This window comes from Silene latifolia, chromosome 1, assembly GCF_048544455.1.
Source record: "Silene latifolia isolate original U9 population chromosome 1, ASM4854445v1, whole genome shotgun sequence".
Lineage (NCBI taxonomy): Eukaryota > Viridiplantae > Streptophyta > Magnoliopsida > Caryophyllales > Caryophyllaceae > Silene > Silene latifolia.
Window position 1 is genome coordinate 37,685,885 of NC_133526.1, and position 25,322 is coordinate 37,711,206.

The 25,322-nt window shown below is 35.8% G+C and overlaps 1 protein-coding gene across 1 annotated transcript; it reads left to right on the top strand.

Moving 5' to 3' along the window:
* The first annotated feature begins 4,434 nt into the window (after positions 1–4,434).
* LOC141603827 (uncharacterized) lies at positions 4,435–25,038 on the top strand. Its single transcript, XM_074422927.1, has 17 exons — positions 4,435–4,876; positions 5,885–6,017; positions 8,660–8,811; positions 10,798–10,881; positions 10,969–11,031; positions 13,674–13,814; positions 14,083–14,286; positions 16,294–16,413; positions 17,618–17,667; positions 18,360–18,522; positions 18,604–18,723; positions 22,540–22,662; positions 22,789–22,887; positions 23,374–23,463; positions 23,576–23,660; positions 24,412–24,545; positions 24,672–25,038. The coding sequence occupies exons 1-17, from the start codon at positions 4,748–4,750 to the stop codon at positions 24,825–24,827; spliced, it is 2,046 nt and encodes a 681-aa protein (XP_074279028.1). The 5' UTR covers positions 4,435–4,747; the 3' UTR covers positions 24,828–25,038.
* The last annotated feature ends 284 nt before the right edge of the window (positions 25,039–25,322 follow it).

A 25,322-nucleotide genomic window follows, 5' to 3' on the forward strand; every position in this document is an offset into this window, starting at 1 on the left:
CTGAGATTTGGGTTAATTCCACTTTAGTGCCCTCAGGTCTGCATAATTCCACTTTGGTGTCCTGAGGTTTCGACTACTTCCCACTTTGGTAACCTGAGTTTTGAATAAAATTTTATTTTGGTGACCTAAAACATTTAATAGTCAACTTTTATCTCAATTAAATTTTCAGTAAAATAAAGTGCAAAATTAGATATTAAACTACGAGAAGATAAAAGATGAATGGAGGGAGTATAAAATACTAAGAATATTATGTATAGGTCACTAAAGTGGGAAGTAGTCAAAACCTCAAAGCACCAAATTGGAATTATTTAAACCATAGGGCACTAAAGTGAAATTAGGCTAAACCTCTAAGGCGAAAGAAAGTGGAAATAGTCCTTTTTTTTTTGTTAATGGTTATCTATGAGGTATCCCATATGGGTTTAGTTGAATATAAAGTACTCCTTAGTGTAATAAATTAGGTCAAACTCATATATATTGGTTAAGAAGTGAAATGATTGTACATATATATTTAGTAATTTGAAGCCATTTTCTTAAAATTGAAACTCTTTTCTGAAAATTTGTTCATTTTGTTATTATAAATAAAGAGTAAAATAAAAATGTAAGATAATGATGCTTGATTTTATTAATAGATAACATTTCAAATAAATAAAAATGAGTTATAATTTTAATAGAATTAATCTAAAACTAATCGAGTTTAAGAATAGTATCCTAATATCCTACTCCTCCAATCCACACAAAACTTCTGATTAGTTTTTTGGAGGTCCAACTTTGAAAAGTTTCACCGTTAATACACTCAAAAATATATCTCATATCTAAAAAATAGATTTCGTATTATATATTTCACATGAAATTCATAGGGAACAACCAGTCTTAATGGTAGATAGTCAATAACAAATTTTTATTGTTTAGATATCTAACAAAAATCCTCTAACAGACTACATATATGATTGATATACATGTTTTGCGTATCACCATTCAATATTTACACTGTCGTATGCTTATAAAATGGAATAGTAGTAGATGTGTAAGTTAATCTAATTTGTAAATCTTATCAAACCAGTCTCACTTATCACGTGTTCATTTTATGGAATTAAACCAAATTTTTGGGAATGACGTTTTAAATTAACTAAAAGCGATAGTAAAATAGGTTATTTTATAATACCACTGTAACTTCGGATGCTATACAACTGATATAGTTAATACAAAAAAAAGTAGTTTTTACGTTAAAGGGACTGATGATCCATCAACAATCAACTAAATCAACCCAAAAGTTTTCCGTGTTCCGATTTTCAACATAGTTGGACTTTTTTTTATCAACTTAGTTGACTTCTACTACCAAACCATGACAACGTAAATCAATGTTTGAATTCTTAGAACATTCAACATGCATATTGTCAAAGATGATCCTAATGGGAGCCTCATGCATTATATGTAATAGAATCACATGTATTTTTATACTGTTGTTTAGAGACTATTACTTTTATTGGAATTCAGTATTGATTTGCTTTTACAAGAAGTATATAAAGAGCAAAACACTCTCTTATTTGTAGATAGTCAAGGTAAATTTATGCTATAGGAGATCTAACATTTTTGTAAAAACACAAAATATAGATAATTATGATACCTATGGCTTTACGTAATAGGTTAAAATAATTTGCAAAACTCATAAAGGTTTGTCTCAGTTATTAAGAGCGGTTCATTTGGTGAGCTACACTATATTTATGGAGATAACTATTGTATTTAATTAAAACCAGTGCTACCTATAACAATAATGGAAAAACTAATTACATACTCTTACTATGTTACTTGATGTTTCACAACTGAAATGATAACTACTAAATGACAAAACTTTTATGCTAAAAGCATTAGTTCATTAATGATTAACTACATCAACCACGAACTTTTGTTTATCAATGATTTAAACATAATTGAACTTCTTTTATCAACTATAGGATATATTTGTACAGATGATCCTAATGGGAGTCCCGTGCATCGTACGGGCTTTTCAACTAGTACATATATATAAAGCAGAAACTTTTCGAGCGATATTAGAGAGTCCAACTTTTTTAGAATTCCTAACAAGAGTAGATTTCGAAAAAAAATTAAATAAATAAAGTTATCCTAATAAAAGTAGATTTCTTAGTATTTAAAACAAATTTTAATAAAATTATCCTAATATAAGTAGATCAAATATATTTTAATAAAATTATCCTAATATAAATATAAAATTATCAAACAGATAATAGAAATTCATAATATTAGTTCAAGTTATCGTATTTATTTTCCCCCACTTACAGTCTCATACATTTTTATTTTGTATTCTAGCATCAAAATTCAAGAAGCTGGCGGATAAAAGATGAATTTGTTTTATTAAAGTGTTATGTTAAGATGATGTAGTGTAATCTTACGTAGTTACACGAAATATAAGTTACGATTTTATCAAAAATGTAATCACTAGATAATCATTGGAGTGTGCGTATAGAAATCATAAACATAAATGCCTCCATATACATTCAAGTTATCAATACATAAAACATTTCACTAATCTATATGATAAGGACAAGTAGTTTTAATTGTAAATAGCTATTTCTGTTAAAAACCGATGAAACGTGAGATTATAAGAATAATAACTCTACAACCCAATTATATCTGTGAATGTTATACAACTGATATAGTCAATACCAAATGCCAACATTTTTGTTGCGTTTTGTGAGGGGAACTGATGATTAATCACTTCTCATCTAAATCAACTCCCGAAATTTTGTTTGCTCTCATTTTCAGTATGGTTTAACTTTTTGTTAAAAATTTAATAGTTTTCTATTACCAGACCATGGTAAGGTAAACCAACGTTTCAGCGTTGCTATAAAATATTAACTTGGTAACTCAACGATTTTAAATGATGTCATAAAACTAATAAAATGATGTTGCCCCGTGCATTCTATGCAATAGAATCACAGGTATTTTTGATTGTTGTTTAGAGACCAATAATTCTGTTAGAATTCAGTTTGGATTTGATGTTGCGAGAAGTTTATAGGAGCAAATACTCTTAATTGTAGATATATAATCAAGGTAAAATTATGTTTAAGAGATCTAACATTTTCTTTGAACACACTATATATAATTATGATAATTGTTGTTTTACGTAATATCATTCAGTTTTACGTAGTTGTTGTAGGTTAAAATAATTTATTTACAAGACTCATAAAAGTCTGTCTCCGTTATTAAGGATTATTTTGGTGAGCTGCACCTATTAACAAAGAAAGCGTTTTTTATTGAATTAAAAACCAATTTGTGTTTGCAACAATAATGAAAAAGCAAAGTACATATTATAAACAAATCACTTGATGTTATAACTTATAAGTACTATTGAATGTCAAATTTTTACGGTAAAAGCACTAATAATTCTTCAATCAACTATACCAACCATGAAGTTTTTTTTATCCATGATTCAACATAGTTAGACTTTTTTTTGTTAACTTAAGAATATATATTTTTACAGATAATCCTAATAGGAGCCCGTGCATCGCACGGGCTTTCCAACTAGTTATATTATAAATCAAAAAGTATTTAGAAAAAAAAAAAATTAATAAAGCTATGGGTCGGCTCATGGGCCAGGCACGACACGAGCCCGATTTTGGGCGTGCCAGGGAGCGGTCTGCAGCGGGTGTAGAGTTGGCAATCGCCCGTGTTGGGCCAGCTCGCGTGTCGGCCCATCGTGCTATCCTCCAAAATTGGTCAGGGCCAATTACGAATATTGGGCTGACAGTGCCGTGTCGTGCCTGGCACACTCATCTCAACCTCCGCAGCGGCCCGCTCCTTGCACGCCCAGTTTCGTGATTGGGTCGTGCCTGGTCCATCGGTTGTTCGTGCTTGGCACGTGGGCCGGGCCATGTGCCTTAAGTTTTTTTTTTTTTTTTTTTTTTTTTTTTTTTTTTAAAAAATTGTTTTATAATTAGAGTATATTTTTAGTACTTTTTATTTAATAAATGATGAATTGCTATATTTTTAGTACCTTTTGTATTATAATCGCTATATTTTTAGTACTTTCATGCTAATTTTCAGGCCGGGCCGTGCTAGGCCGGCCCGCCGGATTCGTGTCGGACCCACTCGTGCCTAGGCCATACCGTGTCCAGGCACGGGGATTTGAAGAAAATCGCGTTGGAGCCCGCCTCAAGCACGATCGTGACAGGTCTGTGCCGCCCCCCTCGAAGAACTCGCCGTGCCGTGCCGCCCGCCAGCCCATGACCCGAATTACCAACTCTAGGCGGGTGGAACACGGAGGATGGGCACGGCACAACACGGCTAGGTCATTGCCCGTACCTGGGCCGTGGTATTTTTGGGCTTAGGCACGATGGGCCGGTTCATGGGCTGGCACGGCACGGCCCAGTAACACCGCTAGACCGACTATAAACCCTCAATTAATTTGTTTGACCCACAACTGACAACACCTATCTTCTTCATCTTTCTTTAACCTTGCGATCTCCTTCCTTTTCAACAAAATTATTAATTACTGTATTTCTTTTATTATTCACTGGCTCCCTTCAATTGATTCTCTGCATCACCTTCCCTTAAACGCTTTAAATATCTAATCTTCATCTTCTAGCTCAACCGCTTCGTTTGATTCTTCAGAAGGGTCCGATTTGTCACTGTCGGGTCGTGTCCGGATCCGTGTCGGGCGGATCCTGATAGGTTTAAAGGTATTGAGGTGTGTTGTTGATGTTGTATGCTGATTGAGTGAGTTAGTTTGATGGACTTGAATGCGTCACCGTTGCCTGAAGACGATGAGGATTACTTGGAGCAACACTTAGGAGGAGGAGGAGGGGAACATCTCACCCCACTTGATCATCATGAGTCTTCTGTTCAAACTCTACGTCGGGTATGCTTTGCTATTTTTCGTTTTTTATTTTAATTTTATGCTGCTAATTCCATTAGTTAGGGAGTAATTGCTTCAAAATTAGAAGAAAAAAAAAAAGAGTTAAACCTAAAAGTTTGTGTGGCCGCTGTTGTCTGAGTTTGATGACATCAATTCCCACTTCAAGCATTAGCTATTTAAGGAAGCCCGCTAGAATAACATTATCTGCCTTAATCATTACCCGGGGGAGGGTGGGCAATGTATTACCTCTATGAAGGTAATAGATTCGGGAGTTGAATAATTACTCTCATCCCAAACATGGAAAACGCACCTTACATATCACTCCCCTATTCATTCCCTCCTTTTACCCTCAATCCAAGCAAGCCCTAAAGGTAAAAACCCATCCTGTAATTTTTCCAATTTTCCCTTTAAGCTTCCCTTACTGACTCTGAATGAACGAATTAGAGAGGATCTTGATTGCTTTGGAAGTGGAGCTTTGGTTCTCTAATCCAGGACTTATGAACCTTGTTTGGTTGTGTAGTATATTATAGACCTAGAACTCGCGCATATGTGCTTATTCCCTAGTTTTGAGTCTTGTAGCAGTCAAAACAAACATCAATTCACATGAATTTTGCATATGAATTGATACAGTAATTTAGTTGTAACATGGTTTTAAGTGAAGTGTTCGCTGGGTGGTGGACTGATAGTGGTAGTTTGCATTGCCCGGGCATTCTGAGTTATTTTGGGGTTGATGTGTACATACTTTTGGGATTGGCTTACAATGTCAGAAGGGACTAAGGTCTTATTATCTAAATAAGTGAAACATTACAGTTATTCTCTCTATTCTTGTTTAGGGTAATTAAATATGTGATAATTGTTGTCTGAAGACTTTCTTTCAGACAGTTTTGCCGATTTGCAAAAGCAATGATTGAAGCAATATTTATGTTTTATGCTGAGTTGCTTGACATGATGATACACGTCCATTACGTCTCTGTCATATGCTGTTCTCAAGTGTTATCTTGTAACTTTTAGGAGCGTGAAGAAAGACGAGAGCGCATAAGGGATCATGTAGATGATAGACCAATGAGAGTAAGTAGGCCGCCACAGCGGGACGAAGGGCCCCATATGAAGAAGCTTAAATATGACAGGAACAAGCTTCCTCCTGGTATGCTCCTCTGATTGTTGGCTGATAAACTGCATCAATGATGTGATGTTATTTAGAAATTTTCCCACATGAATCAGAAGGTGGTATTAGTGAAGGTCTTAGTTCTATTAACACGTGGATTCAAGTTGTTGCAATTGGACACCCTAAGGCCTAAATCCCTTTATTTGACTATAGCAGTGTTAAGCGTAAAATTGGTATCTGAAGCGGTCTTTTAGGGAGAGAGTGCGTTGGATGGGGTGGGGGTGGGGGTGGGGGTTGGGGTTAAAGGGAACCTCTCAAGTCTAATGTAAGGGACGAGAGACATAATTACAAACTCCACCACCAGTACTTGTAACTGCTGAGTTTCAGATGGTTACTTGTACAAGTTAGCTGTGGTACAGATTTCTTCCCCATGTTGATGCTGTATGCAATTTCTGTTGCTTAATGCACCAACTGGAGGTCTCTGAACACGTCTTCCCTAGGCATTTTCTTTTCTTAATTCTTCAGAGGAAAGCTAGACATGGTACTTTCGGGTCATGCTGGTGTTGAGTCAACGCGACTTGGATCTTGTTATGGAGTTCGTACCATATCCAGCAGTCGGCCACTGGACATGGGCACATGGCTACTTGACCCAAGCAAAGAAATGATAGAACTGGAAGATTTAACCCAAAACTATACTGGTTTTCGATCCTAGCTTCTTATAACTGGCTGGAGAGAGCCAAATAATTAAGAAAGAGGTTTTTTTTGGACGGGCCCAGCGTCAATCTATGTTGCTCGGATTGAATGGAACCTTTTATTTTTAATGATGTTGACTGACTTGACTCTTCCCATGAAGAGTTCAAGTTCTATTATTTGAATTATTTATATATTTGCAACTTGACCCAAGCAAAGAAATGATAGAACTGGAAGATTTAACCCAAAACTATAATGGTTTTCGATCCTAGCCTCTTATAACTGGCTGGAGAGAGCCAAAAAATAAAGAAAGAGGTTTTTTTTGAACGGGCCTAGCGTCAATCTATGTTGCTCGGATTGAATGGAACCTTTTATTTCTAATGATGTTGACTCTTCCAATGAAGAGTTCAAGTTCCATTATTTGAATCTATTATATATTTGGAGCGTTACGCTTCACCTTCATTGGAATTTGTCTTTTCTTCTTTTTGGTAGATAAGATTACCGTCGGTAATTTGAGAGCGTAATTATAATCCAGAACGCCTCTTTTTCTATATGAGCATTACCGTCTTGGTGTGTTTTTTTGTAGTTAAGCGTTACATATATGATGTCTTTTTGTACATTGACGTCGCCCCCTTGCTGTCTCTTAGGTAATATTAAATATTACTTTTCAGGATAAAAATGATCCTTGAAATGCATCAGTCTAAACATAGTTTAAATAAGGGATTATCTAAGGCATACCTCCCATGTTTTTCAAGATCTAAGATATATCCTGAGTTATTTTAAAACATGTAATACACCCATAAACTCGCTGGAATGTTATGCAAATAAAATAAATTCTCAATTTCATTTTTTTAAATGGCATGTATATAATAGATTGATTATGATTATTTATACTTGATTTCGTTAACCATCAATTTAATCATTGTTTACTCAATAAACATCATATCATTACGAATCTTTAATTATTCAAAAAGACAAATTATGGTACTTAGAGTAATTCTTAAACTATTCCTCGGGTTTAGCTTATATTAGATGATTTTTATAAAATGTTTACATGTTAGAAATTGAAGCAACATTGGGTGAAAATCCCCGTTTATAAAAAGTGGGCATTGTGTTCACGAGGCTCATACAACGCTCATCCCGCCCAAGTCACAAGTAGCAAGAAGCTCTAGTTTTTATTCTCCATTTTTTTTAGTACTTCTTTTGTTGTATCTTGTGACTTCTTGTCCTTTGTTCGTTTCCATAGTTTTTACCTCTTTTTATGTTTGTCTTTTTTTATTTATTTATTTATTTTTTTTCAAGAAAAAGAGAGAGGTCTTGTTGATCTTTTACACAAAATTTCTTTTATGTACTTGAAAATTCTGTTTTCACAAACAGTGCTTCTTATGTGCATAACGATTAACGAGCGTACATTCACCTTCACCTTGTTGCATTTAGCTCTCAATGCCTTGTAAGTGGCAACTTCAAGACCCATGGTGCTTTTGCCCATAAAGAGGCTAAAGAGTTCTTTTAAAAGTTAAAATCAAGATTTTAAATTACTTGAGGTTAAGTGAGGAGTTTTTATGGTTGTTCACACGTAGCTATAAGTCTTATCTATCTTATTTCCATGTCCTTTGCGTTTTAAGACCCTGGAGCTTAAGTGAGGAGTTTTTATGGTTGTTCACTCGTAGCTATAAGTCTTATCTATCTTATTTCCATGTCCTTTGCGTTTTAAGACCCTGGAGCTCAAATGAACAGTTTCGAATTCACCTTGCTGCGTGCATTTATGCCTGAGGTATACTGTGTTGTATATTTAGTATGGTATTTGTATCACCTTTGCCTTTGTTGGCACAAATTTTGCCCCCCACATGCTTTATCTAGTTTATGGAAACATTCCTGTGGCTCTGTACTTACTGTATTGTAGATTTGTAGCTGCTGTTTGGTTCTACTTTTCTTTATGCCCACCCATTTTTAATCAGATTCTTGTTGAAACTACTTATTGTCTATTTCAGGCTGGCTGGATTGTCCTAACTTTGGTCTGGAAATAGCTTCTATTGTTCCATCTAAAGTCCCACTAGATGAAACTTTTAATGATTGCATTGCTCCTGGTAAAAGATATTCGTTCCGTCAAGTTTTTCATATGTCAAGAGTGAAGAATTTCAAAGTAAGCAATTATTTAATATTTTTTGTGATGATTTTGTTCAGTGACTTACTGCCTTATTTGAAGAAGTGATTTTAAATGTGCTCCCTTTTCATCTTTTGGTGGTTAATGTAGTTACCTGAACAGATAGGTTTTAGTGTTTTTTTTTGAGGTAAGCAGATACTGTAGCTTATAATTAAATGACTTGGTTAATTAGTTTGCCTGTATTATTGATCCATGATCATTTCTGTGGAGGATAAGTGGTGTTTCTATCTGTGTGGAGCTATGTAGCTTCGACACGGCAGATTCCGAGCAGTACCGGTGTTGACCCGACCCGACACTGATCCCGGCACGGAATCCGTACCGGATCCGGCAACTGACAGGCCGACACGGCGACTTTAGTCAAGTAGTTGACGGAACGAAAATATCTTACCTTTAGAATGCTGCGATGGTGTGGTGGTTGGTGGAATGTGCAGTAAGGCGGCAGGTGGTGTCTCATCGTTAGGGTTTACATTTACATTGGGCTTTGGTTTAATTGTTTTACAAGTGGGCCTTTGATTTCTGGTTTTTATCTAAACTAAACATAACGTGGGCCTTATGTTTACGTGGCATGCTTTCCTTTTTAAGTAGGATTGGAGAGAGAATGGCAAGTAGGGCAATAATGATTGTGGGTTTTGACATTTTATCTAATTTTGTTTAGACTTTTGACTTGCTTCTCACCAAAATTTTAATATAATTACCACTTACAAACACTTTTATTTCCATCAGTAACAAAAAAAAAAAAAAAAAAACGACGTGTCCCCGTACCCGTGTCTGATTTTTGGACAGTGTCCCCGTGTCAGTTATTTCTAACCTCGGAGTACCCGACACTCGGATCCGTACCTGTGTCCGACACCCGTACCCGAGTCCGAGTAACATAGGTGTGGAGGAGATTGTCTCTTAGAAAGATGATATGAAAGGTGGCAATGTACATTACAGTGACCTTTATCTGGCTGACTGCTGTTCCCCTTTCCTTTTTGTGATGGTTGTTGACCCTTGTGTCTGCTTGCAGTCAATGGGAAGGCAATCGGTTTAAGTGGGTGATTACGCTCCACCTTCACCTGACACATAATTCGTGTTTTTGCTCTTAATTTTAATCTCATTTAGTTTGAAGATGATCTTACCTATGTTTGAGTATCCTAATAGGTACTTTATGCAAAATGTAGAGCTGAAGTAATATATGTATTTTTGTGCTTGTTAATTATCCAGAATCAAATTGAACCAATTTTTTGGTCATCATTTCCTGTGTTGTGCTTGTATGTGTATTGTTGTTTTAAATTGAGCAAAAGACCCAAGATTGGTGAGGCATTTTCGGGATATGTATGGGCCTCTTCTTACTTAAAGGTCACAAGATCAAGACTTTTTGCCATTGGCCTCATCTCAATGAGAGAACAAAATTTACCAACTGTGCCAACTAAAAACACTGATAGTCTGATAGTAACACTGGTGACTTTGCGACTTTACGGTGTGGCGACTCTTCATCGATCCAGATTCCAGATACGAGCCTACGTGGACCTCAAATCGTCAAATATTTTCAAAATCAACCAAAATTGATAATTGATATTTTCTTTATTTTGGAGATTATTTATGAAAAAAATCCCTTTGATATCGATGGTTATAGTGGATTTCTCCTTTTCAGGAACAGACATACTCTATATTATTATTATCTAGGGAAGCATTGTTCTTTTAGCTTCTTTGTGGCGTATGGTTACAGGGAAATCTTAAGGATATTTTTGTAACATTCAATTCAATTAAATTGGTTTAGTAATTCTTATTCTGTGGGTGTCGTATTTTGTGAGATAGCAATCAATTGATGCAATTTTTGATGCCCTTTCTCGGCCATATGGTAATCTTGTTTTGGTCATATAAGTCATATTTATGTGTGTTTGTTTTGACATCCGCATGTGATGTTAATTGTTAATATTTAATCAGTTTATAATGAATTAATAGTAACTAAACTTATTTTGCTAGATTGGTATGGTGGTGGACTTGACGAATACAGACCGTTATTACTCAACAAGTGACTTTAAGAAAGAAGGTATTAAGTATATGAAGGTATATATTTGGAGACTATAACTTCTATTTATTGTAATCTGCAGTATTGTTGTAGCTGCATAAAACCTAATTTGTGGATTTCCACAGATTCGATGCCAAGGGCGTGACTCTGTACCTGATAATGAAGCTGTAAATACTTTTGTTTTCGAGGTACGCTGAGTGATTTCATGCATGGCTATTGGCTTCGTTTATTCTGAAGACCTTTTTGATGATATGCTTTATTCTCAAATCATAATTCTTCAACATCTATTTTGAGTAGTGTTTTTGATGATATGCTATATTCCTAAATCCTAGGTCTCCAATAGTGAACAAGTGTTGAACATGTAAATCTAGGTGTTGGTACCCCCTCTAGTTTTATTTTCACAAGTTCTATAAAAATGTTCTTTTAATACTAAGCTTGTTGTCAGTGACAACCCAAGGAGATTGCATGTCCCATTTGTTTGTCTCACCCCCGTCTCCTTTTGTCATATAGCCAAGAGAGTATAAATCAATGCAACTATTTATTTTATTAGGGGACCAGAGGTGATGTTACTATTAGGACAATGGGATGGGATAGAAAGTGGGAAAACGGATCTTACTTTGTTAAGTCTTAGCTTCAGAAACCTGCCTTTGAGTTCAATCTTTAATTGGCTTAGATAGTTAATTCCCAATTCTATGGGGTTGAGCCCTCATGAGCCTGCTTCTCTTGGTGTTGCTATGATCAATTAAACATTGAACTCTGCCTCAGATCATTTAGTTCCCAACTCTATGGGGTTGAGCCCTCATGTGCCAGCTTCTCTTGGTGTTGCTATGATCTTTTTGGCTGAACGAACGTTATTTGTACCGATATTGGTGCTGTCCAGCTCCTATGCAGACGTAGCAATGTGGGCTACTAGTTTATCAGCTGTTATATAGTTGTCATATTGACGTCATTGCTCAATTTTAGGTATTCTTTATGTCGGTTTGAAAGTCGTGTTTTTTTGTTTTGTGGTATACAAGACGTTCTAATCAATGCAGACAGATAAAAGAGTTGGCAATGCTTTTCTGGACAACTGGCATAGAGCGCTGATTTAATGCTATAGCCCATGTTGCCAAATTTATTGAACGTATTGCAAATAAGCGCTTCACTCTTGAATTCTTGATAGGGTGTCTCTATTCTATTTGTTTTGAACAAGGGAAATGCTTTTAATACATGTAATATTACAATGAACATAATATATGGATGTTAAGAGGCTTGATTTTGAAGTTTACAAAGTATTATTTAGAAAAATATCTTAAATAAAAAAAATCATAAACTTGTATTCCTATCACATAGCCGTGTAATCTGATATTTTGTCTAGTAGAGTAGTAGGTTTTCTTTTGGTGAAGATCTAATAGTTAGAGCAGATAGATGTCATACTCACTCAATTTTTTTTTTCTGTCCTGAGGATTTCCCTTACTCCGTTGCTCATGTCTTATTTGGTGAAGATGTAATATATGAATGTTAATAGGCTTGATTTTTAAAATTTATTTATAAAATACTCGCTCTCATTCATTATTTTCTTCCCATTTGCTTTTGAGCGGTCTCTGAGGTTCCATTTTGACCGGATCTTTCGCAGTGTATATGTTGTTTGTTTTTGTCGAAAATTATATTTTGTGAGTCAGATTTTTATAATAAATATAAATATTTTAATATTATGTATTAATATTGATTATTTTTCGATTTATTTGCGGTCAAAGTTTTTCAACTTTGACCCTAAAAGGGAAATGGGAAGAAAAAAAAAGAATTGAAGGGAATACTTTTTAGAAAAATATCTTAAATAAAAGGAAAATCATGAAATTATTTTCCTATCACATGGCCTTGTTATCTGATATTTTGTCTAGTAGGTTTTTTTGGGTGAAGATCTAATAGTTAGAGCAGATAGATGCTTTCATCCACACTCATTTTAAAGCTTTCCCTTACTCTGTTACAGTGTTATGTGTTTTTTACCTTTTCAAATCTATTTTAGTTTTGTTTATCTTATAAAAAAAAATCTATTTTTATATTATTTTGCACTCCTTTCATTTAAATTCACTACATATCTTCAAAACTAACCCGCTAATCCGTGAATTTGGGTGAATAGTTTAGCAAACAAATCACGAATCAATGTGCACGAATCGTTATTTGATTTGTAGGCACTTAGGTGAATCCGGTAGCCTAGCTATAACCTAAGCCAAACAATGAATTTTGACATAAAAAATGGATTAATATTACTAGTAATTAGTAATAACTAAAAAGTGGCTATGTGAACTAATTAGGATATAGGGGTGGTGGTTCTTTCGCTCTTACTACTTAGGTTGTGTTTGCAAACATGTATTTAATCATGATACAGTATACCCTGATTAAATATTGTAGACATAAGAAGGGAACTGAAGTGTGGTATTTTTTTTTTATCTACAATTGCTCAAGTTCAAGTTCAAGCTACGCAGGCATGTTTGCGTTGTACTGATTTACACTCTGTTTCACTCTTCTTTCTCTCTCCTTTATATTCGCCACATGTCTATTCAATAAGATCAGTTTCAGTTAGTTTGAATGCATATTTGGCAATGTTACGTGATGTAACTCTATACAATGATATAACCCACAAATTACCTCGTTATTTCGTTTTAGTTTTTAATTACCAAAAAGTTTCATTTCTAGTATTTTTTAATAAAAGCAGGCAGTTGGTAGTTTCTCTTTTCATCATGGGGAGTATCCTATGATCTCAATAGAACCCTTCTCATTTTCTTTCATGTCTGTTACATAGTTTATGTATTTGCAAAATTGTACAGCTGTAACTTGGAACAAATTGTAGGTTGCACAATATATATTCAATCAAAGTGATAGACAGCCCAAGAAGCGTGTGTTCCTCCATTGTACTCATGGACACAATCGTACTGGTTACATGATAGTTCATTATCTGATGCGAACACAGCAAGCTAGTACAGTAACTGAGGTCAGTAGTGTTTGTTCTCATTTTGTCTCGGATAATTGGTCCTCGTTAATGATTAGCTTAGCTTTGTACTCCTGATGTCCATGTATTTGGTGTCCATGAATAAACTTCGTACTTAAAGTCTTCTTTTTTCTATGTTATTCGTGGTCTTTATGATTTCTAACCCCACATTTTCATCAACTAATAATTCCATCCACATCTTATTATGTTCCTTAATTTTTGTACAAACCAAACTGGGAGGTCTATTGATTGACCTCCTTCTTGTGGACAGGCTATACAAAAATTTGCCAAAGTGCGCCCTCCCGGAATCTACAAACAGGACTACATTGATTCGTTATATGCTTTTTACCATGAAAGTAAACCAGACTTGATTACCTGCCCATCTACCCCAGAGTGGAAGAGATCTTCTGACTTTGATCTAAATGGTGAAGCACTACCTGAAGATGATGATGGTGTTCCTTATGCGCCTATCAATGTATGAATAACTTACCTGGTTTTGACATTCTTTGCTGGAGGCTATATAACTTTAGGTGCAAGATGTAGAGATTTTGATTTGGCTATGTTACTACATGGTCTGATAATTTTCTCCTGATTCAAATATAAGGCTTAGTGTGTCTGTCATTGTCTGTGGGTTTACTGATGACTTCATGACCCAACTAGTTACTTTGTTCATTGGTTTAAGTATTTATAATAATACTTATGACCTATGGAGTAGGGTTTCCTGTTCTGATATATCAATAAGTTATTGTTATTCTCAGCATCGAACACCTTACGATCTTGCACTTCCTCTTTGCGGATGACATTTTAAATTTTTGCAAATTACGTGAGAAACACTTTGGGTTTGTGAGATGTGTTTTGGTCTTATTTGAAGCAATGGCAGCTCTTAAAATTAATCTCAGAAAGTTATGTTTCCCTATTGTGAAGTGCTGAATTTCGATGTTTGGCTGACTTGGTTGTGGTGTGGATTCTCTTCCTTCTTTGTACCCGAGTCTTTCTCTTGGTGCTTCTTTCAAGTGTAAATCTGTGTGGGATCCCGTTCTTACAAGGTTTCGTTAGAGAGTTGCAGTATGGAAATCAAAACCTTCTCGGTGGAAGTGGCTATTTCACTTTTCTAAAAAGCACATTACCTAGTTTACCAGCGTACTTTATAGTTTATAGTCTATATCTCTCTTCACTATCCCGGTTGCCGGTGCCTTAAAGTTGGAAAAAGTTTAATGTGATATTGTCTGGGGTGGTAGAGATTTGCATAAAAGTATGTACTATGATCTATTTTACAGAAGTGGAGAGTTATTTCAGAGAAGAGAGAAGATGAAAGTGTTCCTCAATTGAGAATTGATTCTCCATTTACATCCTCCATTTTAAGTAAAAGAGAAGATAACTATCCATTTTTTCTTTTACTTCCTCTGTGGTGTTTCATCTACTTGTTACCTAAATAAAGGAAAATAAAAGCTAATGTAAAAACAATATATTTACTATTATTATAAAAATTTAAAGTATGGTATTTCCATTTTTTAACATATCGATGTTTGTTTCTGAATTTTTTTATTGTTGGCTGAAAATAATATTCTGTAAAAAAAATATTTTGAAATATCTTTTGGAAAAATAGAGTAAAAACTAATTGGATGGCTGAAAAAGTGAAGTGGGTTCATAAATAGTGAGTGGAGAATTGATGGGAATAGTTTCATTGTGAGGGTAGAGTGAGGTCTTTACTATTCAAGGAGGGAGAGTATTGGAGAATTAATTTTCAACAAAAGATATCTTCAACATTGAACATGCTCTATGAGTTTTCGTTGGGTTAAGTGACATGATGCATGTTGTCCAAAGACAAACGGTTTGTGGTATTACCTTCACAAGGCCGAGTCGTTATGGATAATTGTCATTGAAGAAGATGTGCTTTGGAAGAATGCCATATTTTTAAATACGGAGCCCAGAGATTAGGTTAGTGGAGAGGAGGTGAATTTATCTCTAGATGTTTACTTGTTGAAAATGGAGTGGGAGTTTTGCTCAGGCATGACATTTATGTGGGGATTTCCTTAAAACCCTATTTCAGACATGGTTCTCTGAAAGACACCGCCATGAAGGAAATTGTTATATGGAATAACAATTCTCATAATTGGGATGTATGATTTTCTAGATCAAAGTTACTTTTGAGTGAAATGGCAAGATAATTTTGTTTTTGTATAAAGAGGGCTTTCCTCGTTTGCTGTTTAGATTTTCTGCTGTCTTTTAGACAAGTCTTGTCCGTTTAACGTCCCTTACTCTTCAATTTGGAAGTGCAAAGCTTCACAAAATGCTTGGTGTCTCTTTGTGCATGGGTGACCCCTCCTTGGCGTCTCTTTTTGCATCGGCATCATCCCCTTTGCTTCCTTTTAATCAGCACACTATAATACTTACAAAAAAAGATGTTATTCGGACGTTTCCGATTTCTCCTTTGGTAACCCTGTAATTATTTCAATATATTGTTTTTTCCTTGTTTCAACAGGAGAAACAGGAAGATACCGTAATGATAACCAATGACGACGTTCTAGGAGATAAAATACCCGATGAACAAGAATTTCAATTGCGTAGATTCTGCTTGGAGATGCTCAAGCTGACTCCTCCGGTATGTACTTTCTTTTCAAGCTGCAATTTTTTCCAGCGGACATTTTTTTCTGTTTTTTTGTTTTGAGAATTTCTTACTGATGTTTGATGCAAATTGTTTCCTTATCTTCACTCCCTGTACTACTGAAAGTGAGTATCCGTCAAGAGAGTGATATTTCTTCTTTTGCATTCTTTTCCCCAATCATATTTGTTTCATTTCTAGCATGCCCTTTTGTAGGGTCGGGCATACCCAATAGTTTCTCTTTCCATATACTCCGATAAACTGTTTCATTCTCTTGTTTGATTCTGGATGTGCCCTTGTGAACTGCCAAATACTGAATATGTTTCACTTATACTCTTGTAAATTTTAATCCGCGTTCCCTCTTTGCATATCTGCTTTTCTTTCTCATAAATGACCTCCCCTTCACACACTCATCTCAAATTCCTCGCAAATACATTTGAACTCGAACCCTTTCAGCAAATATTTGTTTAAATTATGTAAGTGAGACTAGTTTTTTCCATTATTTCTTAAAGTGGAACATCATGAAAAAACGCAAAAAGAAGGATTTTGTTTCTGTTGGAGACAGGGAAGGGACTAAGGAGACAAAACTCCGCTAAATAGGAAGAATCGTATGTCCGAACCAACTGTAACTGTAAATGTTAGAGCAAGGGCATGTTGTTGGATATGACCACTTCATAATCTTATGTAAATACTCACAAAAAAGGTTCGTTGATAAGAGCCTGGGATATGCATATTAGTATATTGCACTATAAAATAATTTAAATTAACTAGGTGGTTATTTACTTTATCAGTCATATTCATGTTTGAATTTTTTTTAAGATCCGGATTGTATCTTATATTACAATCTACCTTTAAGCAAGTCTTGTACAAGACCGTTTCACATTAAGTCATTAAGATAATGTGTAACGTAATATATAACACAATAGAATCAAACAGTAAAGGAAAGAGAAAGTGAAAGATGGGAAATTGAAAAAACAACTACCTATTATGTGAGAGGTTTGACAATAACCATTTCATGAGACTGTCTCATATGAGGATGAGTGTATACAATTTGTTGGTACAAATATTACTTGTACAGCTGTCTCTTATGGCTTTATACCTTCTTTCTTTTTGAGGTGTCCCTGTTCTATAAATTTTGGTCACCATAGCTGTGCTTGTTCAATTTGTTTAATTCTAGTATTTACTACTACATTTTTGGTTGCAGACAAGGGCGCATTCATATTTTCCAGGGTCTCATCCAGTGTCACTTGACAGGTTGGGGCATGCACCACTATTGTTATGGCTTCTTGTATGTAGCAGATTGATATGTTTCCTTTATGGGATCTAGGTTATATGTTGTTCTGTGGTCTTGAATTTTGTTTTTGTACTTCTGAGTTCTGCCTGAGTGAAGTCTTAGGATTAGTTTGTTATTAGTGGCTCAACTGGTGCTTGTTGTCATGGGTGCTTCTTGTCCTGCCAAAGTTGTGATATTGTAGGGACACTGTCGTCACTCTGGTTCGATTTTTAGTGGTATTCTAGAAGTGTAGAGCATTTCAAAACATTCTAACCTATTCACTTCCCCTTGTTCTCTGCTCCTTTCCTTTTTCTATCATTCTCTCTTTTCCTTGCTCTTCTTTCCCTTTTCTTCGTTCTTTCTTTGTCTCACATTCTCACCCGTTCACTTTACTTTGTTTAGTCTCTCAGTTTGTTCCTTCCTTAAATTTTCTTGCCAACCCCCTTTTTATAATTATTTTTCTTTTTCGCTTTGATGGTGAATGATCGCCAACTACATTGTGGTGAAAGTGTAATACATATCCGGGCAGATTTTTGATGGATTTACTGTGATACTGACTTGTGTCCAGAGAAGTTTGCTGTACATTATTGCTCTGTAATAGTATGATAAGATGATTTATGTACTGCTAGTCTGAATTTGATAATTGACAGCATGTTGTCTTGACTTGAAACAGAGAGAACTTGCAACTGCTTAGGCAGCGTTATTACTATGCTACCTGGAAAGCTGATGGAACAAGATACATGTTACTGCTGTCGTCTGATGGCTGTTTCTTAGTCGATCGAAATTTTAAATTTCGGAGGGTCCAGTTGAGATTTCCTTGCAAAAATATGTCCGAAGTACGTGAAAGTTGACTTTCCTTTGTGAATTATCGTTAACTGAGAAGCAACCTTCTTTAGCTGATTTCATCTTTCTCACAGTTTCACCATTTTACATTGCTCGATGGAGAAATGATTATTGATACCATAAGCCCTGAGAAACAGGAGAGGAGATACTTGATATATGACCTGATTGCTATCAATCGAGTGTCCATAGCCGAGGTTTGTAATAACCATGATTAATTACTTGTACAATATGATGTAGGATTGTTATTATCGTTATTTTCACTTTGACTTTTTTGTGTGTGTTGAGACTTGAGAGACGATGATATGACAAACAAAATAATGAAAATGGAATGGCTTGTGCATTTGGGTTGCGTTTATTGTTGGATTTAATAGATCCTTTTTAGTAGAGGTAAGGAAGGTGTATATAGGGAAAGGAGGGCTCAAGAAAGACCTATCTTTCGTAATGTACCAGCCAATTCGATTTCGAATTGGCACCAAAAGTTTGTTTTTTTCTTTTCTTTGTTTTTCTATTTTGCATTGATAGTAGGCAATAGCAGAAGGAAAAAATTCTAACATTAGACATGGTTAAGAGTAAAAGCTTCATTTTGGCTGGTATATGTATGCCAGTGATGATGAAAAATGCATTGATCATCTTTTGGGTATTTTACCCTTGAGTATTGTCTTTGTGGGACCTAGTTTGTTTTCAACGTCATTTGGGTTCACCCCCATGCGGTGAATGATATTCTTTTGGCTTTGAAGAGAAGAATGATAAAGGTTTGAGTTAGCGTAGTCTTGAAGATGGTTTTTTGGGCTATTTAGTGGTGATCTTGATTCGAATGGAACCATCTATCTTTCTATGGGGTTGCGTCCACGTGCCAACGATTCCATTTCTGCTTTTTGAGATTATTGTCTAGTTGGACACAAGTGCTCTTTATAGATTAGATTATTCATGATAGTTTGTGAGCTTAATCTTTTCGGTCTTCTTTTGTATATGGGCATCACCATTCACCCCTTGGTGTCTTTTTGTAAATGGGTGTTACCCATTTATTGTCTTTTTGGCCTTTTGTAAATAGTTGTCACCCATTGTCTTTCTGTATGTAGGAATTAACTCTTCGGTGTTACAATTGTTGACGCACAGCCAATTTATTTACGATTGATCTTCAAAAGACTTTTGGTCCTATCTTTGGTTGTGGTTTGGGGTTCGTGGGTCTCTCTTTTTGTTCTTTCTTTAAGTGCAGATCAATTTGGATCCCATCTTCATGAGGTTGTGGAAGCCGAGCGTCTCTTTAGAGGGGGTCGTTAGCTCTTTTAAAGATTACATTGCTCAATACTTGTGTGTATTACATCACTTTTCACTATCGTCGAAACAATGTGTAGCTTCAAAGCTCCTCCAATTCAGATGGTTTATATTTGGGTGGCGAAAAATTGCTTAAAGTATTCCATTGGATCTATTGGTATGAAGTTTGTTTTCCTCCGCAATGTCAATGTCGCGTCGAAGGTAAGTTGATGGTGTAGGGGCCACTGAACATGAGCCATTTTCACACGTCATCACCTTGTCTTATGGAATGTATAAACTACGATCGCTGAGCAAGGAGGTTGAAAAGTTTTCCCGGTTCAAGGTTTGGTAAAAAATGAACCAAGAGTGTTATTTTGTCATGACATGAGATGCGGGGTCTCTCTTTGAAAATACATTTTCACGAATTTATTAGGTTTTTGAAGTTACTTTTTCCTTCAAAATGTTGTATCATGGGAATGACAAGATGATAGATTCCGGTCTTCCTCTCTTAAGAACTTACGCAATCTTAAGAACCTGCAACTTATTACATCCCACCTAGTGAGCTTTTGTAGTACAATGCTCTTCTAAAATCGTTTTTTTTAGCTTGGGCAAGCTAAAGAGAAAAACTTTATGGCTCGCCGAGCCTCTTTAGATGGAGGTAAAACTATTACCGGAGTAATAGTTCTTAAAACAAGAACTATGACAAGATTGGTGATGAGTAATGGAGAGGAATCATTACTACATTACTTTGTGGGGTGGATTCTAATCTCTTTACCCTTGGTGTCATTTTCCCTTGTTTGGATACACAAAAGGAGGCAGGAAGTGTAGGTAATGGAAGGGAGGGAGCGGGGAGGAGTAATGTCATTTTCTATCCAAATATTTTGTGTTCGAAAAATTCTAAGTTATCTTGTAGGAGGGAAATGGCGGCGTCATTTTCCCATCTTCGTTTGCCTCTAATTCTATCAAAACTATTGAAATTGTCTCCTCCGTTTTCCTCAAAGTTAATCCATCCAAACAAAGGGTTAATGACTATTAAGAGTGATAAAAAAAAAAAGAATCATGATCAATTACACCCCTACTTGTGATCCTTTTCTCTCCCCTACATTTTTCCTCTTTCTCTACTAAAAGAAATACGGAGTACATAAGATTGTAATGTGGCTTAGCACCATCCAAACCTTCATTTAGTGATTCAGCTTGGGGTGTTGATGTCATTTGTAGAATCTAAATTTAGATAAACTTCTGATTGACCGTTTTGTTTGGCGACGAAGAGGGGAATAGCAAAATAACAATATCTTTGTATGTTGGCTTGTTTTTATCTGTGCAAGTGATGCACATACGTGCACAGGCTCCATAACACAGGATAGTATGTAACTGAATTTTATAATGCATGAGATTGGTAGCAAGAAAAGGTTCCTCTTTTCTCTCTAGTGTCTCTACCAACCATTAAGACTTGAGTAATATGGGAATTTCTTAGATGACTATTAGAAGATTAAGAGCTGTGGATATCCTTGTCATCCCACCTGATGCATCACAGAACAATCAGTGGATGATTGGACTTAACATCTATACTAGCATGACCATGTTGGACATAGTATACAGGTTGGCTTGACGATAAAATGCACAGAAGTGATTCTAGAGTAACAATTGTCATTTCTGAAATCTAGGGTTTGCTAGCCTCGATCAGATATTTGATGCTGAAGTCCTTAAAAGTTGAGATCAAGAATTAATATATGAGGTGTATTTTAGGGTAGTAGATGAGTGTATAGCAGTCATCCATTGAGTGTCTTGTGCCCCGCTACTTTCTCCGTGCATAGCTGTCAATTTCTACCTTTGAACTAAATTTCAAATTTGTTTTTTTTTATTACTGTCAATTGTCGGTGCTGTGTTCTCTATTTTTCTTGTAAGTCCTTTTTATTTTTGCTGCTAAGTCTGTTATCAAATATAGAAATCATGCTAGGATTTAGTTTTATCAGCTAAAGATCACTGATGACTTCATTTTACTCCCTTTGTCCCTTTGATATGCTCCCAGTTCCTTTCTGTATTTTTCCTTTGTTAGGTTCATTCTCTTTTATTAAGTTTGTTGCTAGTGTAAGGAACAACGTTAGAAATCCCTTTTCGTATTTGAATGGCTGGGGAAGCTAGAAAGAGGAGGGAGGGGACTATTGCAACCCGTAGTTGATTTTTGATTGCAAGTGACCGATGTGGTAAACTGGCTAGTTTTTTAATGTCAACGTTTGGTGTAGTGATCCGTGATTCATCAAAGAACAGAGGGAATATTATGTTCTGATGTAAAGAATAGGAGTTTTAGGTGATCTTGTTCAAGGCAGTGTCCTAAAGCGGGGATGCTAGGGTGGTTTCCAGGTAGCCAATCTATTTGAATTCACTATAGGTAGAGATTGATTGCGAAAATAATCTTGAGTTACTACTTAATCTTCAATTTTCTTTTCACCCATGATTCTCTTTCTTGAGAACAGTATCTAATGAAGCCTGCTCTGTTCCTTGTCTGTAATTTCTTATCTACTGAAATGCGGATAACAGTGTTGTCTTTGCCAAAAAAATTGATCTACATGTGAGTTTGTGTTTGGCAACTCTCCAAGCTAATCCACAGACCACAGTTTGTGAACATTTTCTGTGCTTTGATCCAAAGTTGCATCCTTCTGATATCCAAATATCTGCCACTGATGTGAATGTACTTTGCAAAGGACCACTTAATGTTTGAGTTCATTCCATTGTTCTGATAAATTCTTTCCTTGCAGCTACCCTTTTGTGAGCGTTGGAAGTTGATTGAGAAAGAGGTGGTTGATCCTCGAAAGAATGAGCGGCGGGCAATGGACAAACACCCTAAACCTCCTTATAGATATGATCTAGAACCATTTAGGGTATGCTGTTCGATTCATACTATAGTTAATCCATTGTCAGAAAACCTTTCTCGCCCTCTTTTATTCTCTTGCTTCCCTTTTTGGTCATTTTTTGTGGCTAATAGTAGCTTATATGATGTTTCTCAGGTTAGGAGGAAGGACTTTTGGTTGCTCTCAACTGTGGGAAAGGTTTTGAAAGAATTCATCCCTAAACTTTCTCATGATGCCGATGGTCTTATATTTCAGGTAAATTTTTATAGCAGTTGCTATGTGGAATTACTCTGGAATGGTCTTCATTTACAAAGTCTCACATACAATACAGAAATAGGCTTAGTATTAAATTATCTCAGGCTCTCAGCTACTATTTTCAGGATTTTCCAAAATCACTCAGAAATCAAACTCAAAAGTTGCACTAGAGAGTTAAAGAATTGAGTGCTGAGCTATAAGCTACGGCCAAAATTTTAAATAAAAGGGATATGTATTAAGATTAGAATGTGCTCTTTTAATGGTACTTCGTTTTTTATCTCGTCCGAAATACGGGTTGAATTCCAATGGTAAACATGTGTTCAAGTATCGAATCTGTTTTATTCTTAGAGATTTTAACATAGAGAAAAGAATGATAATTCTTTGAGAGGATCAGGACTGTTGAGGCTATCCCTTGCGATTTCACAACACAATTGGAAAGTCTCCTGTTAAGATTTAACTTTCCTTTTCTGTATACTTCATCATTAGGGTTGGGATGATCCCTATGTTCCCAGGACTCACGAGGGACTCTTAAAGTGGAAATACCCTGAAATGAATTCAGTTGATTTTCTATTTGAGGTATTGTTTAGAAACTGTCCTTTATTCTATTTATGCTCTTGGTTACATTTCTAAATTTTGATTTTTAAGTGAAGCAGTCCTCGACTGATTTGTTATCCGTTTCTCTCTCCAGGTAGGAGAAGACGGTGCTGAATATCTTTATTTGTATGATCGAGGGAAGAAGCGGTTGATGGACAACAATAGGGTTGCCTTTGGAGGTTAAAGTTCATCTTTCCTGTTTCTTGTTCTTCCTTCTTTTAGCTTTCTTTGAGTTGGCCTGTTCCCTTTTTTGGATTAAAGTGATTTAGCAGCACATGTAACTTGTGACTGTTAATTACATTTATAAATAAGGCGAAGAAGACTTCAGAAAGAGTAGTTGTTCTTCTGGATTATGGTTTGCAGAGGGGAAATGAAGGTAATAATGGGAGTGGATCATTTATCCCACTCGTGTCCCCTCTCGGGTTCACAATATTCTCCTTTTGACACATCATATCAAGGTGTGTCAAAAAATAGCAGGTCATGGGACATGAGATGGAGAACGAATGGGACAACTGATCTGTTATTGGTAATAAGAAGGGATCTATCCCACTCGTCTCCTATCTTTCCTTTCCCTCCTCCAGTTGCCCTCTCCCAGACAAAAAAAATATTATTAATCAACTCTCCCTTTGTCCCCCCCTTCCCTCATGAGAGCCCCTTTTTAAGCTTAGTTTGTGTGGTCGAACATGAATATGGGACTCCCTAGCCAGCACGCATTCGCCTTAGTAAAACATGAACCAAAAACAGAAATTCTAGCCTTGCAAATAATGTTTATGGTTTCGGAGCTGTTTATTTTGTTGTAAAAAAGAACCATCTGAGCCTCCTTATGAATTGGTCGGTAGTAGTTTTTTTTTTTTTTTTTTGTGACGAGCATCTATTTTCTATCTACATTACTGATTCAGGTATCTTATGCTGATACTTGAATATTTGCAGATGGTTTCGATTCTCCATCATCGTATGCAGGAAAAATTATTGAGTGCTCGTGGGATTCAGAGGAGAATGTATGGGTCTGCATGCGAGTGAGAGTTGATAAGTCAACCCCAAATGAATTTAACACCTACAGAAAGGTTCAGCATAACATAATATTTTTTACTTGTGGCCAATGTTGCGCATAAAATACTATTAGATTTTTTTTTTTTTGGTCAGAAAAATATACTCTAATTGTTTGAGGGTTATGTTACTGAATCATGCAGGTTATGAAAAGCATAACAGACAACATAACAGAAGACGTTTTGTTGAATGAGATAAATGAGATAATTACACTGCCAATGTATGCTGATCGTATTAGGATGGACAGCAGAAGCCAGAAGAAAGGGAAGCCGCCACCTGCAAAAATGGAACGCAACTAGGTTAATTTGGATGAATTTGCTGTGTATATTTATCATCATTGTTATAAGAATCTCTAGCTGAGGGAGGCATTAATTCTTCATTGATAGATTTGGTGTATCCAAATTCAGTAGGTCAGCCAGGTTGTGTAGTGTATATTGTCGCGACAAGTCTTTATTGTTCCCTCCTTTGTTAGGTCCAGTTTCAAATAAGAGCGCTTCTAGTTTAGACAAATTTGGTTCAACTTTCAGCTGTGCTTTCTCTAGTTGGAAGAAACCAAGTTATTTCGATGCTTCACTTAATCCGAAAATGTTACATGTACACGGCCACACGGGGTGTACAAGGGCCTTGGTACACAGGCCAGTGAGCGCGCGCCAAGTGGAGTTTGGTAGGGACCATATGAATTTTTTTTCAAATAAGTTTTTAGAGGGATAAATTTGAAAATTTTGAATTTCAAATTCAAAAAGAGACTTCTTAATTGCTACACTTTCCAAAGATCATTAGCAATATTAATCTAG

Bases quoted from the DNA above. Each gene is read 5' to 3' on its own strand.
- LOC141603827 (XM_074422927.1), top strand. From the start codon at position 4,748: ATGGACTTGAATGCGTCACCGTTGCCTGAAGACGATGAGGATTACTTG. The intron at 8,812-10,797 runs GTAAGCAATTAT...TTATTTTGCTAG, and splicing joins CAAGAGTGAAGAATTTCAAA to ATTGGTATGGTGGTGGACTT. The intron at 16,414-17,617 runs GTATGTACTTTC...TTTTGGTTGCAG, and splicing joins TGCTCAAGCTGACTCCTCCG to ACAAGGGCGCATTCATATTT.